This window comes from Podarcis bocagei (genome assembly GCF_964188305.1).
Source record: "Podarcis bocagei genome assembly, chromosome: 3".
NCBI classification, from domain to species: domain Eukaryota; kingdom Metazoa; phylum Chordata; class Lepidosauria; order Squamata; family Lacertidae; genus Podarcis; species Podarcis bocagei.
The window spans coordinates 77594708-77610468 of record NC_138127.1 but is presented as its reverse complement, the minus strand read 5'-3'; the positions used below and the strand labels follow the sequence as shown (position 1 = coordinate 77610468).

The 15761-nt window shown below is 40.0% G+C and overlaps 1 protein-coding gene across 4 annotated transcripts in view; it reads right to left on the bottom strand.

The window, feature by feature from the left end:
- CDC42BPA (CDC42 binding protein kinase alpha) overlaps positions 1–14719 on the bottom strand; it is a 159370-nt gene extending 144651 nt beyond the window's left edge. For 3 of the 4 annotated variants that reach the window (XM_081186345.1, XM_081186346.1, XM_081186347.1), the window contains exon 1: positions 12975–14718. In XM_081186345.1, coding sequence (XP_081042471.1) covers positions 12975–13152 — 178 coding nt within the window. In that variant the 5' untranslated portion in view covers positions 13153–14718. Of the gene's footprint in view, positions 1–12974 lie in introns of all 4 variants that reach the window. The other variant, XM_081186348.1, reaches the window with a different exon arrangement.
- Positions 14720–15761: the final 1042 nt, after the last annotated feature.

The window sequence follows — 15761 nt, the reverse complement described above, 5'->3', positions numbered from 1 at the left end:
AAACAAACAACATTGAACATACTGATACAAAAGGGAAGAAAGGGAAGACTAAAATGGTTATGAAGGGAAGAAAATGGAAAATAATATCCTACATTAATTCATGTGATGCATCTTTTATAATAACAATCCAAGGCATCGAGAAATCATTTTATTTCTAATGGTTGTTAACTACTGCTGGAGAGGTCAGAAAGCTTTCACTATTGCTCTTAATGCTTATTTTGGTGCTTCCTAATGGACTTCAGAATACTACTTACAGTGAAATCATATGTATATTTCCCGTTGTTTTCCATCTTTTTACTCTTAGGAAAGTGTAGGCCAGATTGCAGAATAAATTTAGGACATGTCTGTGGTTTGATATGAAACCTTTGTGTTTTTATGGAAGGAGGTTGGTTTTGGGGAGGGGGTACCGGTAGTTAAAGTGCATGGCCTGAGCAGTCTCTCAGCCACAGGATTTCCTGAGGTTTTGTTCTTTACCATACAGTCACATAATAGACTGTATGCAACTTCCTACTGCAAACCAAAAGGAGTTGACTAAGCTCAGAAATATTACATGACAAAAGGTTTGTATATCCTGATGACAGCATGAACAGTTCACACCTGGTACAAGCTCAATGGCACTTTTTAAAAGATTCAGTTTAACTCTCTTTTATAATGCCAATCCATCAGTAAACAGCAACTGCCTTCCAAATATTGCTATTCAACAAACATTTATAGCATTGGAAAGGACTTTAATTTGTTTTGCGGTCTTAAAGCCATGTTACCACTGTATAGTGTAATTTTAAGGAGATACTTGACATTGCTGATGTGTTTTAGAGATTTTGAGCTTTCAGGATAAGGTAACCTATTAACTTGCAAGCACTACAAAGTGTATTAGGCAACAAACTATAATAAATATTCAGAGGCAAAAATGTAGGGCATGATCCACTCGGGTGACTCTTTTTGCTCTTTCTCCTATTCTGCATACATTGCAGCATTCTTTTCCTATGAACCCAGCCATCCCTTGCCTTTTCCAGGCACCAACCCCTAAGTTGTTGTTTTTTACTCTAGAGCAGAAATAACTTTCAAGCCAGGGTCTGGGGACCAGAGGGATGACTGGATATATCTATGGCAAGCACAAAGAAGTCTTGTTTAAGAGGAACAGGAAGCACAATGGAAACTAAGTAAAAAATGGTAACAAGAAATAACAGGTCTACATAGCTTTAATCACTCAGGTAGGTAGCGGCCCAAATCTAAACCATTAAATGACATTACATATACAAAATAAATTAAACAGTACTGACTTGCATATTGGTGCAATAACATCAAAATTAATTATTTGTTACTTGGTGAAGTTCTTGTTACAGTCTGATGAAAATTACATTTCTCACTAGTACATGCATTCAGTTTTACCAATAGAAGTTGGTTAAATAAAGCCATTATATTATTAAAGTGTCTCTCCACTTCTCTGTGATGAAAACAGCAACAACTCTCCAACCTTAATTAAGATCAAACGAAGTAATTAAAATACTGCTGAGGCCCAGATCCCCAACTCTCAGGTGTTTAATTACTGAACCCCTCTTCCATTTATCTAACTTAAAATTCAACATAAACAAAATTAAAATTTGTTTTCTGAGAGACAAGTATGTATTACACCACAATAGTAAAAGAGAATGCAGTTGAGATGCTCAAACCTTCTTATTAAGAGGGAAATTGCTATGTACCTGGACTGGTGAAGGTATGTTACCTATGGAGGAAATATGTGCTTTTTAATAATAAAGCCTGAGGGACATTCCTTATAAATATCCAAAAACTGCTCTGCACTTTCATGTGTCTCAAGTCAAGGGCTAACCCAGTTTTTCAGTGCTCTAGGAAAATTAAAATACACACAACACACACATTCACGGCATCATGCCATGCCATTATGCTGAGAAGCACAACAACCCTCTGGGCAATAAAGAGTATACTGGGATATTTTCATTTTTAATTTCAGTAACTATGCTATTACACCATTGCAGTCCACATTAGTTAATCTGAACTAAATGCTAGCTCTGGATTCCTGAGTACAATCATTAACATAAATTAGAATCACTACGACCTTTCACTGAAAAAAGGAGAGGGATGCAGAAGAGCTGACAGCAACTCCCTCCGCAAAATATTTACATAGCTGAGGCAAGCACTCCTGGAACTCACCTTCCAACACCTTGCATGCAGTGCAACTCTTTGCAATATCCGCACTCTAGGACTGGCCAGTCATTCTGTTTGAATCTACACCTGCCTTGTCCAACAAAGTGACACTGGGAGATGCTGTTATGTGAGACAGGTAATGTGATGGTGTAAAGGGGGGAATTCAATTTGGAAGACTGGAGAACAGAAAGAAAAAAGGAGAAAAAGAGGGCAGAATTATCTTCCAAAGAAAAATAAGCAAGAAGGCAGAGAAACAGAAAAGAAGGGAAGGGTATAGGTGTGAAAGAGAGAGGGGATTATGGGGACATTCAAAATACATGGCATGGTAGGAACAGTTCATGTAACCTGACTGAACTGTACATATTACTGGAAGTCACTTAAAAGTGAATTAATTAATGATGATTTATTGTCATCTTATGCTAACATAAAAGTTGCCCTGCAGGATGCACTGAAAGACCATCTAATCCATCATTCAGCCTCTGACAGATGGTTCTGGGAGGCTCACAAGCTGCACATGATGGCGATCCCCAAGTATTTTTCAGCAGATTAACCTTGCAGCAAACTTATGCATATACACAGTGTTCCTGATACAGAAATAAAAGTAGCCACAGAATTGTAATCTTAGATGTTAATCTGAACTATTCTTTCACTAGCCAAATGTATTTTCCAAACTGGAGGGGAGTGAAAATGAAACACATTTCCTATGATGATCTAAAGCGTTTAGACAGATAATGAAATTCTCCAGAAACTTCTATTTGAAAAAGCATTTTCTATAAACTCTTCCTAAGCACATAAAAATCACAAAAAGAAAACAAAAGTATATCTGTGTTAGCTTCTACAAGAATATTAATATCATTCCAATTAGGACCAAACAGAACAGCATGCTTAGTCAAATGCATTGCAGGGGATAGAGGAAAAAGCACAGCTGTTCAAAGTCTGTTAAGAATTTAGCAGAGCCAAATGCAAGCCAAACTGGGTAAAAATACTTGGATTTCTGAACAACTGCCCTGTGGCATTTTCTGTCTGAAATGTTAAAATCCAGATTTCTGGGTGTGTTAAGAACTATTTTAGGCAATTGCCCAGCAGCTACAGAGTCCATTCATGAAACAGGCACTGTTATATATAAATATGGAAGCAGTATACACCACTCTTACAGTCTAAGATGAAATAGCCCTTCAGTTAAAGTAAAAACCCATTAATTACTGTCATCTGTAAATACATAATCAAACAGATGATCAAAAGTATCCAACAGCTTCATCCATTTTCTCACTATAGTTAAAAGTTACAAATAAATATGAGTGGGAAGCTACAGCATGAGAACACTCCAGAAACATGTACTTAACGGTCCATCTCTCCCCATATGAACTGACCCGGACCCTGCAATCATAATCTGAAGCCCTTCTTTGTTTGCTCCATCTGTGAGAGTTCTGGAGGATGGCAAAAGACAAGAACGGGACTTTCCTGCAGTGGCCCCTCATTTGTGGAATGCTCTCCCCATGGAGGCTTGCCTGATGCCTTCATTACATATCTTTAGGCGCAAGGCAAAGTGCCTTCTTCTCCCAGGCCTTTGGCTAATTGAACAATTGGTGGCTTTTTAATTTGGTGGGGGGTAATTGTTCTTTGTTTGTTACTATGTTATGTTTTTGTGTTTTTATATTGCAAACTGCCTCGTGATCCTTGTATGAAGAGCAGTACAGAAATTTAATAAATATTATTATTAATAATAATCCAAGTCATGCCACTAGAAGCCACTTTTTTCTTCAAAGAAGAAATGCCTTTGGTTATAACAATTATAATGAATGAATCACCATTCATTCATTCAGGTTATGCATCATTTCCATTGTCAAAGAACAAACTCTAAGAAATACCTTAATTTGGAATGAAACACTTTAAAACTTTCAAAAATCATTTACTTTTAGATATCCTAAATATGAAAATATAAGAAAAGAGGGAGGGAAAGATGCTAGTGTTTTAAAGCCGTAACATTAATTTTTGTTGGTGTACCAGGAAATGAGGCTCAGTAAACATGCATGCCAAAAGAGGTTATGTGAACCAGCAATCACATGGCTTCTCAAGTGGCATGAGATTTTATCAGCAATACACCTGAAAGAGTCAATAATGGGTGTTTCTGAGCAAACGCTCCCAGATTCAGCATTGTGCTTAGTCATATATCCTACACTGGAAAAAAATATTCATTAATATGAACCTTACAATAGGCGCTCCCAGATTTCCTGTTAAGCTTATTCTATTCAGCAGCATTTGTAGAACTGTTAAAAGCTAGGCTCCCAGATAATGTAACGTATCTCTTCCTTCACAGAATGTCCTTTTCAATCTTAATTATTTTTTCTTCCTTCCCTTCTCCCTTCTTTCTCCACTGGTATAGGCAGAATAGTCCAATGGTGAAGAGAATGTTACATATTACATGTTACATATTAGCTCAAGGAAGTCCAACAGTCACAAATTTTACAGAATCATGGGATTAAAATGTTTATTCTGTACAGTATCAGCCTTGCTTTTTTGCAGAAAAGAAAAAAATATTTTAAAAATTGGAGAGTGGGAAGGGCGTAACTAGCTGTCATCTTAAAAATATTTGGTATACAGTATATCACAGATCCGCCAAAGTAGGTAAGTGACTTCATTTGATAACGAATCAACCAAGTGATAAAGCAACTGCAAGACTATGCAACAGTGTATGTAAGTTATATCCAAAAGATCAGGAAAGGTAGGCAGTGGTGTAACTTTTGCCCTCAAACTCCCTACTTATGGCACTGAAGGATTCTATGTAGATTCTAGATGTTTCTTCTACCTTATAACAGCACCAATACATTTTAGTTTAGCAGGGCAAAACACATCTCTCCACCTCCACCCCAAATCCTAACTTCCATGGTTGTCAGGGAAAGTAACAATATTTGAAAAGTACATTGTTTTGTTATGAGTTTAATTAATAAACTTAAAAATGAACTCATGGCTCTTGCAGGCAAAATACTGGATTAATTCTTAAAGCTTCAAATATGCTTAAGCCCTATTTAGTCCATTAATCATGTCATGAGGCTTGCAACATAGCTTCTAAAATTGTTCAGATCCCTCTATTTTTATGTTTTTCTAACCAAAAGCATACCAAGTATATCAGGATGGAATAGGAGGAATTCCTAAAATACTTGTAGATGCAGCATTAAATAGTTCTCTCCTGTTCCCATTTATTAACTTAGCTGCAATCCTCTGAAATTAAAACAATCAAACTTCAGCCATCAGGCCAAACTATACATATGTTGAACACACTTCTTTTTAAAGTGTCTTCAAAACTGGCCACTTTTAGTTTGAAAGTTTTTTAAAAAACACAACTGCACAAGGACCTAATCAAGGATCCTGCACTTGTTTCAAATCTCCTTGCCAGCCATTATTTACATCCAAATATGGTATAGTATTGGTAAACAGCACCTCTGGGGGCAAAAGGTAGCCAGGGGAGCTTTTGGTCAAGAGCATGGACTGGATCAGGGCCCATGCAGCTGCTTTTCCTTCAAAACAAGAGTGCCCAGATTAAGCACACATTTAATGTCATAGGTAGTGCAGCTCCTGTCAAAGTGTCTCCTAAGAAGGGCATGTTGAACCCACCACCCTCCATCTTGAAGTCTGCAAGTCCAAGGCTTGCAAAGCCAGCAAGCAGATGTAAGCCCTGGGAGCTTGACAGCATCAGCTCCTAGGCTTAAGTTTAAGGTAAGGAATCCTGTGGGTGACCTGAGCACCCTGCATGCCCCAATTTGAGAGCAGTGCCCAACAAGAAGAGGCATAACTACTTTTTCACCTGTCTGGGAATATTTTCTCTCAACTTTCCTCATCCTGGATACAATCTCTTGTCAAGGGATGAGACCCCCGGGAGGTGAAATTCCCACCACAAGAGATGCAGGCGGCTCTGCCCTAAACTCAGGGTTGCTATAGGATAGTGGCTTTCCACCTGGCTGTTCCCATCCCAATAGCTCCTCCAAAAGCTTCCTTTCCTCCCTGGGACTTTTGGCTTGGCCCTCTACACCTGTGAGCTAGAGATTGCCAGACTCCCCAACCTGCTGCTCCCATCCAACCTGTTTGTGTAGGCCACTCTTCCTGACCCCTTTCCTCTTTGTCTTCTCCAGTCCTGCTCTTCATGCTCCCTTTCTGCTGCCTTCCTGGTTTCTTCAGGCCATTAATAGTTTCCAGTGCCACGAGGCCACATCCCTATAGTGACCCTTGACAGCAGCCACTCTTTACAAATCTAGAGATCACCTCAAATAGCTCAAATCATAGTTGGCTTGCAGTGAAGACAACATTTAGGTTGAATTTCTAAGCTCTTTTCAATTAAGAACTATGTATGTGAGAGTACAGTCTCAAGTACAGTGGTACCTCGGGTTACATATGCTTCAGGTTACATACGCTTCAGGTTACAGACTCCGCTAACCCAGAAATAGTACCTCGGGTTAAGAACTTTGCTTCAGGATGAGAACAGAAATCGTGCTCTGGCGGTACAGCAGGAGGCCCCATTAGCTAAAGTGGTGCTTCAGGTTAAGAACAGTTTCAGGTTAAGAATGGACCTCCGGAACGAATTAAGTACTTAACCCGAGGTACCACTGTATATGCCTGCAGTTTCAGTGGAACAGCAGGTGTGTCTTCTGGAGACCAAAGCAGAATTCCTACGTTAACAAATGGTCCTACATTTATCATAGGCTCTCCAAAGCAGTCACAATAAAACTAGAATCATAGAATCATAGAGTTGGAAGAGACCACAAGGGCCATCGAGTCCAACCCCCTGCCAAGCAGGAAACACCATCAGAGCACTCCTGACATATGGTTGTCAAGCCTCTGCTTAAAGACCTCCAAAGTAGGAGACTCCACCACACTCCTTGGCAGCAAATTCCACTGTCGAACAGCTCTTACTGTCAGGAAGTTCTTCCTAATGTTTAGGTGGAATCTTCTTTCTTGTAGTTTGGATCCATTGCTCCGTGTCCGCTTCTCTGGAGCAGCAGAAAACAACCTTTCTCCCTCCTCTATGTGACATCCTTTTCTATATTTGAACATGGCTATCATATCACCCCTTAACCTCTTCTCCAGGCTAAACATGCCCAGCTCCCTTAGCCGTTCCTCATAAGGCATCGTTTCCAGGCCTTTGACCATTTGGGTTGCCCTCCTCTGGACACGTTCCAGTTTGTCAGTGTCCTTCTTGAACTGTGGTGCCCAGAACTGGACACAGTACTCCAGGTGAGGTCTGACCAGAGCAGAATACAGTGGCACTATTACTTCCCTTGATCTAGATGCTATACTCCTATTGATGCAGCCCAGAATTGCATTGGCTTTTTTAGCTGCCGCGTCACACAGTTGGCTCATGTCAAGTTTGTGGTCAACCAAGACTCCTAGATCCTTTTCACATGTACTGCTCTCAAGCCAGTACTTAGTAACTAGTCAGTACTTAGCACACCATACAGAAGCAGATCCAAAACAGGAGATGTTGTAGACAAGGCCAAATAATACTGGGGGGGGGGGGGACACATGTCAGGAAGTTAGTGCTGTAGCATTCCTAATTGTAGGTTTGCTCTGTGTGTTGTTCTCACTTAAAATTGTAACTTCAGCCTGACAGTCTGAGCCCACAAATGGGATACTCCCATGCTCTCCTCCCATCAATTACATTTCATGTTTAAATATTTAATGTCAAATATACAAAAGAAACAACAAAGCTGTATTAATTCAGTGACCAAAAGACAGTTTTATATATTGAAATGTGCGCATTAGACTACTATAAATGAACTCAGCCTCAGAGACAGGATTATAGTCAAGCACATGTATATTGCTTATCTCATCCTCCAGTTCCAACTCTGAAAAATATATATATGTAAATTTCTGCTATATATGCTGTGTATAATCCCTTTGCTTTCAATGAGAATTTTTTATTTAACTTTAATGTACTTTGAAGGTCTTCGCTTTGCTGTGCTTAAGTCAAAACATCAAAATGTAATTGCCAAATTATAGTAGTCAAACACTAGTAGCATATAATACAACCTCTGATAAATACAAGACTAGCATTAAATGTCAAATCTCTCTTTTAAAAAGATGAGTTACTTGCTCTATTTTTTTAACATTTCCAGATTAGCTATCAACTGCATGGAATTGGAAGTTCAAGTACTTTTAATAGTAAGGTGGTCTCAAAAACATTCATTTCTGCATTTATTATGCAAAGCCTGGGAAAGAAGTAACATTCACCACCCCCTGCCACATGCATGTGAAGAAAACACTTCCACATATACATACTGGGGAAAGGACATCCCCCCCCATAGCCCTTTGTGCTGCTCCAGGAACATCTTGGGTAGAAGCCTTTTGGAGGGGGGGATACATGTGACTACTGTATGAAAGGGGATCCTTAAAAGTCTCAATGTGCAAGTAGAAATACTCAGGCTGATCAAGACTGCAGCCATAGTATTTCCCACTAATAGGAAAAGGAAAAATTCAAAATATAGATTCCCCCATATCATGGAATATTCCACCTTTGGTGGAATAGAACCACCAGCACTTTTCTAACACTGGAAGTATATCAATGACCAGATCAGTAATTCTAACTTATAAAATAACATAACTATAATACAGTAGAGTCAAAATATGAAGTTCTGTTTTTTCTCATTGGTATAAGACTGTAAATCATTAATTATTGTAGTGGTTGTCTATGCACATATTTCCAACAGGAGTAGCTGAGTTTTAACAGTGATTTCCATACAAGTCACAGCTTGTCACCTGACTTATTCTTGCCACATTATTAGGTGCTTCTGATATATATTTATCTCATTTATTAATTTAAGATAAAGAGCCAGAAGAATCCATGGCACGCTGAACATGTCAGCTCTGAAAACCCCTGCAGGCTGTGAGGACATTGGTACTTCAGCTTTGGTTTGATGCTATAAAACTGAGCTATTGCCATCTTAACGCATAAGGGTGTACAAGTGAAAGAGTCTATGTTGTGCAACAATGGGCATACATTAAAAGTGGTGTCATAATGATGAGCTATTACAGACTAAGGTGTGAACCAAGATCCTTCAGATCTCACATATTCTATGAACTCAGAAGGTGGCCTCAGGCAAGCCACTCCCTTTCAACCTCAGTTCCCATTGGCAATATAGAGATAATACTACCAACTCATGTTATGTGGTTATCATAAACATAGCTAAGATAAAGTACATTAAGCATTTTGAACATGCTACACCACTATATAAACACCATTATAATCATTTAAATAATAGCTTAAATTACTCCCTATGATTTGCATGTGACTTACTAAGAAATTAAAATAGTATTAGGACTGCAGCCTTAAACGTTTCCTACTTGTAGCTTTCATTCCAACCCTAGAAATAATGCTGATATCTTCCTTGAAGGAAAAAAATGTTTTAAAATTAACCAATACCACACTTTAGCATTTATTTCACTGCTGTATTACTTCTTCTAATCCTCTGCATCCTTGTCCTAAGTTACCTCTTCCAGGGTCACCAGCGACAACGGATGCTGTTATACAAAAGGAGGACAACATGCTTTGCATTCTCAAATCTTTCCAGCTGGCAGGCTCCAGTTGCTACAAGGAAAGGATCTCCTTATTCTGTCACTTAAGTGTAACTAGCGTTCAGTGGAGACTAAAATTGTTCATGTATACATGGAGTACACTGAAATAAACAATGTGGCTCAAGGCCAACATTGTTGTGTATTTCCAGGATTTATAAAGATTGGTCCTCAAGGATTACAAAATAGTAAGTTATATATGAAAGGTGTTCTGTAAGGATATTTTTACATCCAGAGTATTTTTAAATACTTTAAAAAAAATTAAAGATGACATTGTGTGTTTCCATAAACAAAAGCATAGAAGATTTAAAGATCTACTTATGTTAATCTAAAAATGGCCTGTCCCTGCCATCTTTTTCCACTACTCCCACCACGATTAATATGTAAAAATCACAAGCTCTACAATCTTTAGTTACCAAATTATGCTTATTACAACCCTAACATGAAGTCTTTAAAACAGTAAACTGTACAAGAAATGTACAGCCAGATACAGTAAGGAATAAGTATGATAGTCTTGGCTTTAACTAAACACAAACATGCAACTATAAACCATTCTATAAACGTTTTACCATTCTTCTGCCACACATTTTCATTCTGACATGCATTTTTTTAAAAAAGGCAAGTCATAAAGAATTTTAGAAGATCACTCAGAACTAAACTGATTTGGTAGCCATCATGAACCCTAAAAGCTGGAAAAACAATAACCACACAACAGTGTAAATAAAATGTGCAACTTATTAACAAAATGTGTTATCCTTTGCTATACTACCCTTTGCATATATGGTACATCTTTAAGCACGTTTCAAATACATGATAGCATTTCCAGGAAAACATTCTTCCCACCTTCAGTTTTGGAAACTATTACAAAGCAGCTACAACAGAAGAAAAGATGGGTCTGCAGGGCCACTCCATTACCTCTGAGAGACCAGTTCCATTAGGCTCCTCCCTCCCTCAACTGTCTATTAGCAGCAGCCATTCCATCAGGCTGCAGCAGAAAGATGGGAAGAAATGTTAATCCAGCTCTGCTGGAAGATCCGTTCCAGCAGGCTCTTTCTGACCCATTTCCATTTACCGTAAGCTGGACATCCTAATAACTTTGCAGCCAAGTTTGCTCCCCTCCCTCCCCACCCTCATTTCCGTTTGTATTATGTCTTTTAGATTGTGAGTCTGTGGGCAGGGATGCCTTGTAATCTTATGCAAGCCAAAGGGAGCCACTGTCCCTTCAAAATAGGAAAAATGCTTTAAATACATAAAATAATCACCCTCCTGATCAAACACAATAAGATTGAACAAAATCCAAATCAAGCACATGTGAATGACTTCAAAATGATGTTTCCTACTGAACTGCTACAAATATGAGCGATCTGCTGCAGCCTTCACAAATACTATTCACACCCATCAATGTAACTGTAAATTTAGGTGAAAGCAATGAAAATTCAGATGCTCAGCATGTTTCCGCAAATAATTTTTGTCCCAAATCACTGTCCCTGATAAATTAATATAAAAAAGCGGAAGACAAGTCATGAGAGCAAAAGCTGTAGCCCTTATTCCCTACATTACATTTCCTGCTTCCCATAATCCCTACAGGAACTGCACTATCCTACAATTTACCTTCAAATACTCTTTGTTAATATATGTACTTGCTTGCCTGCTTGCTCTCTCTCTCTCTGTAAATTATATAACCATACACTTCAAACAGAGTCTCTGAAATGAAATGAATATTTTCCTTCTGTAGTTGAAAAGTTTTATGTGAGAATAAAGTAAATTTAAAGACTACAGAGGAACATGTACAGAAGTATTAAAATCTTCATGATAGTATTTTATCTTTTGACAGTGTACAGTATAAGTTCCTAATGAGAGTACTAATTTAAAAATCTGGTTACTTCGAGAATCATGAAACAACATTCATTTGTCAAAGAGCTCTCACTGAGAGACTGAAAGATGTACATTCAATGTGATGGAGCCTTGTTGTCATATTCACACCTCTAAGTTTATCCTGCTTCACACAGATATTAATCTATTGATTTAAACCTGTTTGGTTCAACTTTAAAAAAAACATTTTACATAAGAGAAACTGCCAAACTTCATTTATACAACCAGGTTAACAATTTCAATCTAGTTTTCTTTTTAAAGGCATCTAGTCAGGGATATGACCTAATATCAAGCTGCAACTGTTCTAAACTGTGCCAGAAACAATACAGAAATGTCTAGTATTCTAATTATTTCAATGATGCTTACTCCCAAGTAAGTGGGTATAAAACTGCAGTGTTAAGTAACACTTAGGCTACAATCCTTTACCCACAGAGATCAATGAGACTTACCATACAATAAACTGTTCAAGTTTGGACTGTTAGTGCCTAAGCTGCCTTAACTAGCTGTACACCAAAAATGCAGAAAAAAAGAACAACCTGCTATCCTTATTTTGATTGCAGGGCACACAATGGCTTTCTTTCAGGGATTTTATTATGAAGATCCTGGTTATTTGATATAACTAGCTTAAACCAAACAGGTTTAAAAATTTTCTAAAAATGTTTCAATCCTCTTGTACTATTTTGGTCAAACATTTTTAAAAATACATGTTTATCTACAGTATGACTTTGACATTTGAAGGTCATACAATAACTGTTCTCATGTGACTTCATCTCTTGTGCTCTAACTACTGTATATTTAGAAGGAAATAAATAACCAGCCTTGTCATGATGCCAGCATTGTTCAGTCACCAATTATCATTTGACTTTCATTAAAAATCCTGAAGTATTACAATACTGTGTTTAGAATGAGAAAACGCACATTTTCCTACCTACCAACTTTACATTTTTCCAATGTGTTTTACAGAGGTCAACAGTAGCTGAGGATACATCTGACCCTTTTGTACTCCCACTTCCCCATTTTTTTGCAGATATTGCAAATATTTCAAGTAAGCAACATACAATTTCACTATCTTTTAGCTAAGCAAACGTATACATATATATATAATAAGTCATATGGTGTTCCACTGTCACTCATTCTACAGATGTAAACTTCAAATGCAGAGCCTTAAAAGGCCCATCATCAAGACCAGTACTCCCTAGGAGATGTGCACCTGAGATTCCTGATGTAAAATTATGGTTATTCACCAGTTTTGTATTGTAAAATACAAACACAAAATGACTTAGTAGCTGTAAACTCTAGCTATAAACACATGCAATCTTAAAATAAATCATACCAGAATACTAAAAGTGGACAGGAATGTCATGTTTGATCAAACTTACCCCATTCTAGATACTCCAGAATATTCTTCTCTCTCCTCAGGGGTGAATTATTACATTCATCATAAAGGCAGATGAGTATATCCAGCAGCGTTTCCACACTAAAGCATTGCCCATTTGTCTGAGTTGGTCCATCCAAAATAAACTGTTCCAACTGTCTCAAGCGTACCTCTCCAGACATGATTGCTTCAGTTTTTAATGGGCCTCTCCTCAATTATTATTACTGGTTATTTTTGAAAACTCTAACACATCAGAATGTTTTAGTTTCTAAAAAGTGTTTTGAAAAGTCAATGCTTCTTCGGGGATGGTGCTGAAGGTACAATGCATCTCAGGAATTCCCACTCTGAGTACTCTGTCTTGGTCAGCTGTTTCCACACACACACATACACACACACACAATATATATACAGGATATTGGAGAAAAATAATTACCCTAAAATCTCTTTTAATACATTTAAAAAGAGAAAATATATATTTTATACATTTAAATAATAATATTAAAAAGAAACCCAACCCAAGACTAAATCCACTCTTCTCTCATATAGATGCGATTTTATTCTTTCTTTTTTTAAAAGGTCTCCTCCTTCATTCAAAATTCAGATCATGCAACGTAATCCCGAAACGAATCCTTACTGCATCATTAAAGTGTAAAACCCCCATCCAATTTGCACCGGCGATTCACTTTTCGAGGAAAGAGCAGCAGAGGGAAAGATCGCTGGAGATGGGGAGAGGGGAGGCCCCCGGCGAAAAACAAAATGCACAGGCTTGGGAAGGTCTAGCGCTGGAGAATATCCGCTGCTGCTGCGGCTGCTGCTGCTGCCGCCTCCGCCGCCGCCACCACCACCTCCTCCTCCACCACCACGGCTTCCACCTCCACCACCTCCACCTCCACCACCCTTTGGAAAATGCATCAGTGGCAATTCTTCAGAGAGCGGGGGGTGGGGAGAAGAGGAGGAGCAGCAGCAGAAGGGCAGGAAAAGTCCCCGGGAAAGGAGCCTTCTTCTTCTTCCCCTCAGGGTCGGGCTCCCTCTTCTCTCTCCCGTCGCACCAGCTCCTCTCTCCGGCTACCCGGCCAAGAAAGGTGAAGCCTTCATTTCCTCAGGCCGCCGCTCCTTCTTCCCGCGGGTGCATTGGAGGGGCCAATATTCGCCCTCCCTGGAAATGCCGGCCAAGGGGTGGCTGAGCGAATAATCCCTAGCAAATCCTTCCCATGTCGCCGCTGCTTGTTTTTGTCTTGCGGGTGGCGGAGGAGGAGGAACAGGGTGACTAAGGGGGGCTCCTTCACACACAGCCGGCTTCTCCCCCCCCCCCACCCTGCCGCTGTTTTCCCAATTCGGGTGCCGCGTTTAAGGCATCTTCTCAGGGCGACGCGGCGCTGGTGCTGCAGCTTCCCGGCCTCCTCCTCACAACTGCCCGCCCGCCGCCTCCGCCGCCGGTTTCCTTTTCCTCCTCTCGGCCTCCGCTTCTCCCCCGCCCCGCGGCTGCTCCTGACGCCCTCACGCACAAACTGCCGCCGCCGCCGCCGCCGCTACTGAAGTCTCGGGATCCAACATGGCGGCCTCTTCCCCTCACCCCCCCCCCCTTCTCTCTCGCTCCCCAGCAACTGAGCCAGCAGCGGAGGACAAGCCGCGGCTGTTGGGAACGAGAGAGAGCGAGGGGATAGAAGGGAGGGAGAGAGGGAGAGACGAGCTGGCTTAGGAATGGCCGAGCCTGGGAGGGATGATGCTGCTGCTGCTGCTGCCGCCGCTTCTCTCGCAGCACGGAATGCAGGGATACAGGCGGACTGAGGGGAGGGGACGGCAAGCGCGGAAACGCCCTGCGGGCTGCTGCAGGACCAGGTTGCTAAGCAGAGCTGGGAGATTGTCTTGCTGCCTCTTGGTCACCTCGCGAAACTGGCCCCCTGCTTTTTCTTGTCTCATGGATCCCTCAAAGGAGGGATCTCCCCAATCTGCCTTTCCATCCCCCCTCTCTCTCACACACACACATATACAAACACAGTCCCTTAGGGCTATGAACCCCCATTCCTAGTTTGCATTGTATGCTCCCACCTCTTAAAAAGGGCACCCTCCCGGGTTGGGGGCGCTCTCTGTCCCAGAGTATTTAATAGCCCCCTTTTTATTACTTAAAAACGAGCAGGAAAATCTTAGTTTATTTTTTTAGGAAAAGGCACTTGGGTGAGGAGAGCACTCATTATTTCAGAACTACAGCTATTGACTTTTTTTAAACGAATCAGTTGAAAAGGAGAATTAAAAAAACTAGGGTAGCCTTGATCCCCCTTCATTAAAGGTGTAATTATACCCATTTCCCCAGGAGAAAGTCCCATTGAATTCAGTGGGACTTTCTGAGTAGACATATTTAGCATTGTGCTGTTAATGTTTTCACACAGTGTCATCCACACAACCTTATTTTCCTTATTCCCTTATTTTCAAAGTGCCCGCAGAGGATCACTACTCAAAATGCAGGGTTGCCAAAGTAACTGCCCCATCACACTGATTTGGCACTTCCATCACACACACTGAAGCTTTTGTTGTAGGTCCTTCCAGCACTTTCCATTTTTAGGTAGTCCTCTTTCTATTGTATGTGTATTTTATTTTCTCCTCTACTTGCCCACATTCACCCTTAAATACAGTAGTATGGTGGGGACATCATTTTTTAATATACAGGGCGACAAAGGTGTCTTAACAAAGGCCAACATTTCTAAACAACTTGAACTTTTACAATTACTCTAATTTCACAACTTCTTGCTGAAACACATTTTTCCATATTTTCTCATCTAGGGCAATAGACTGT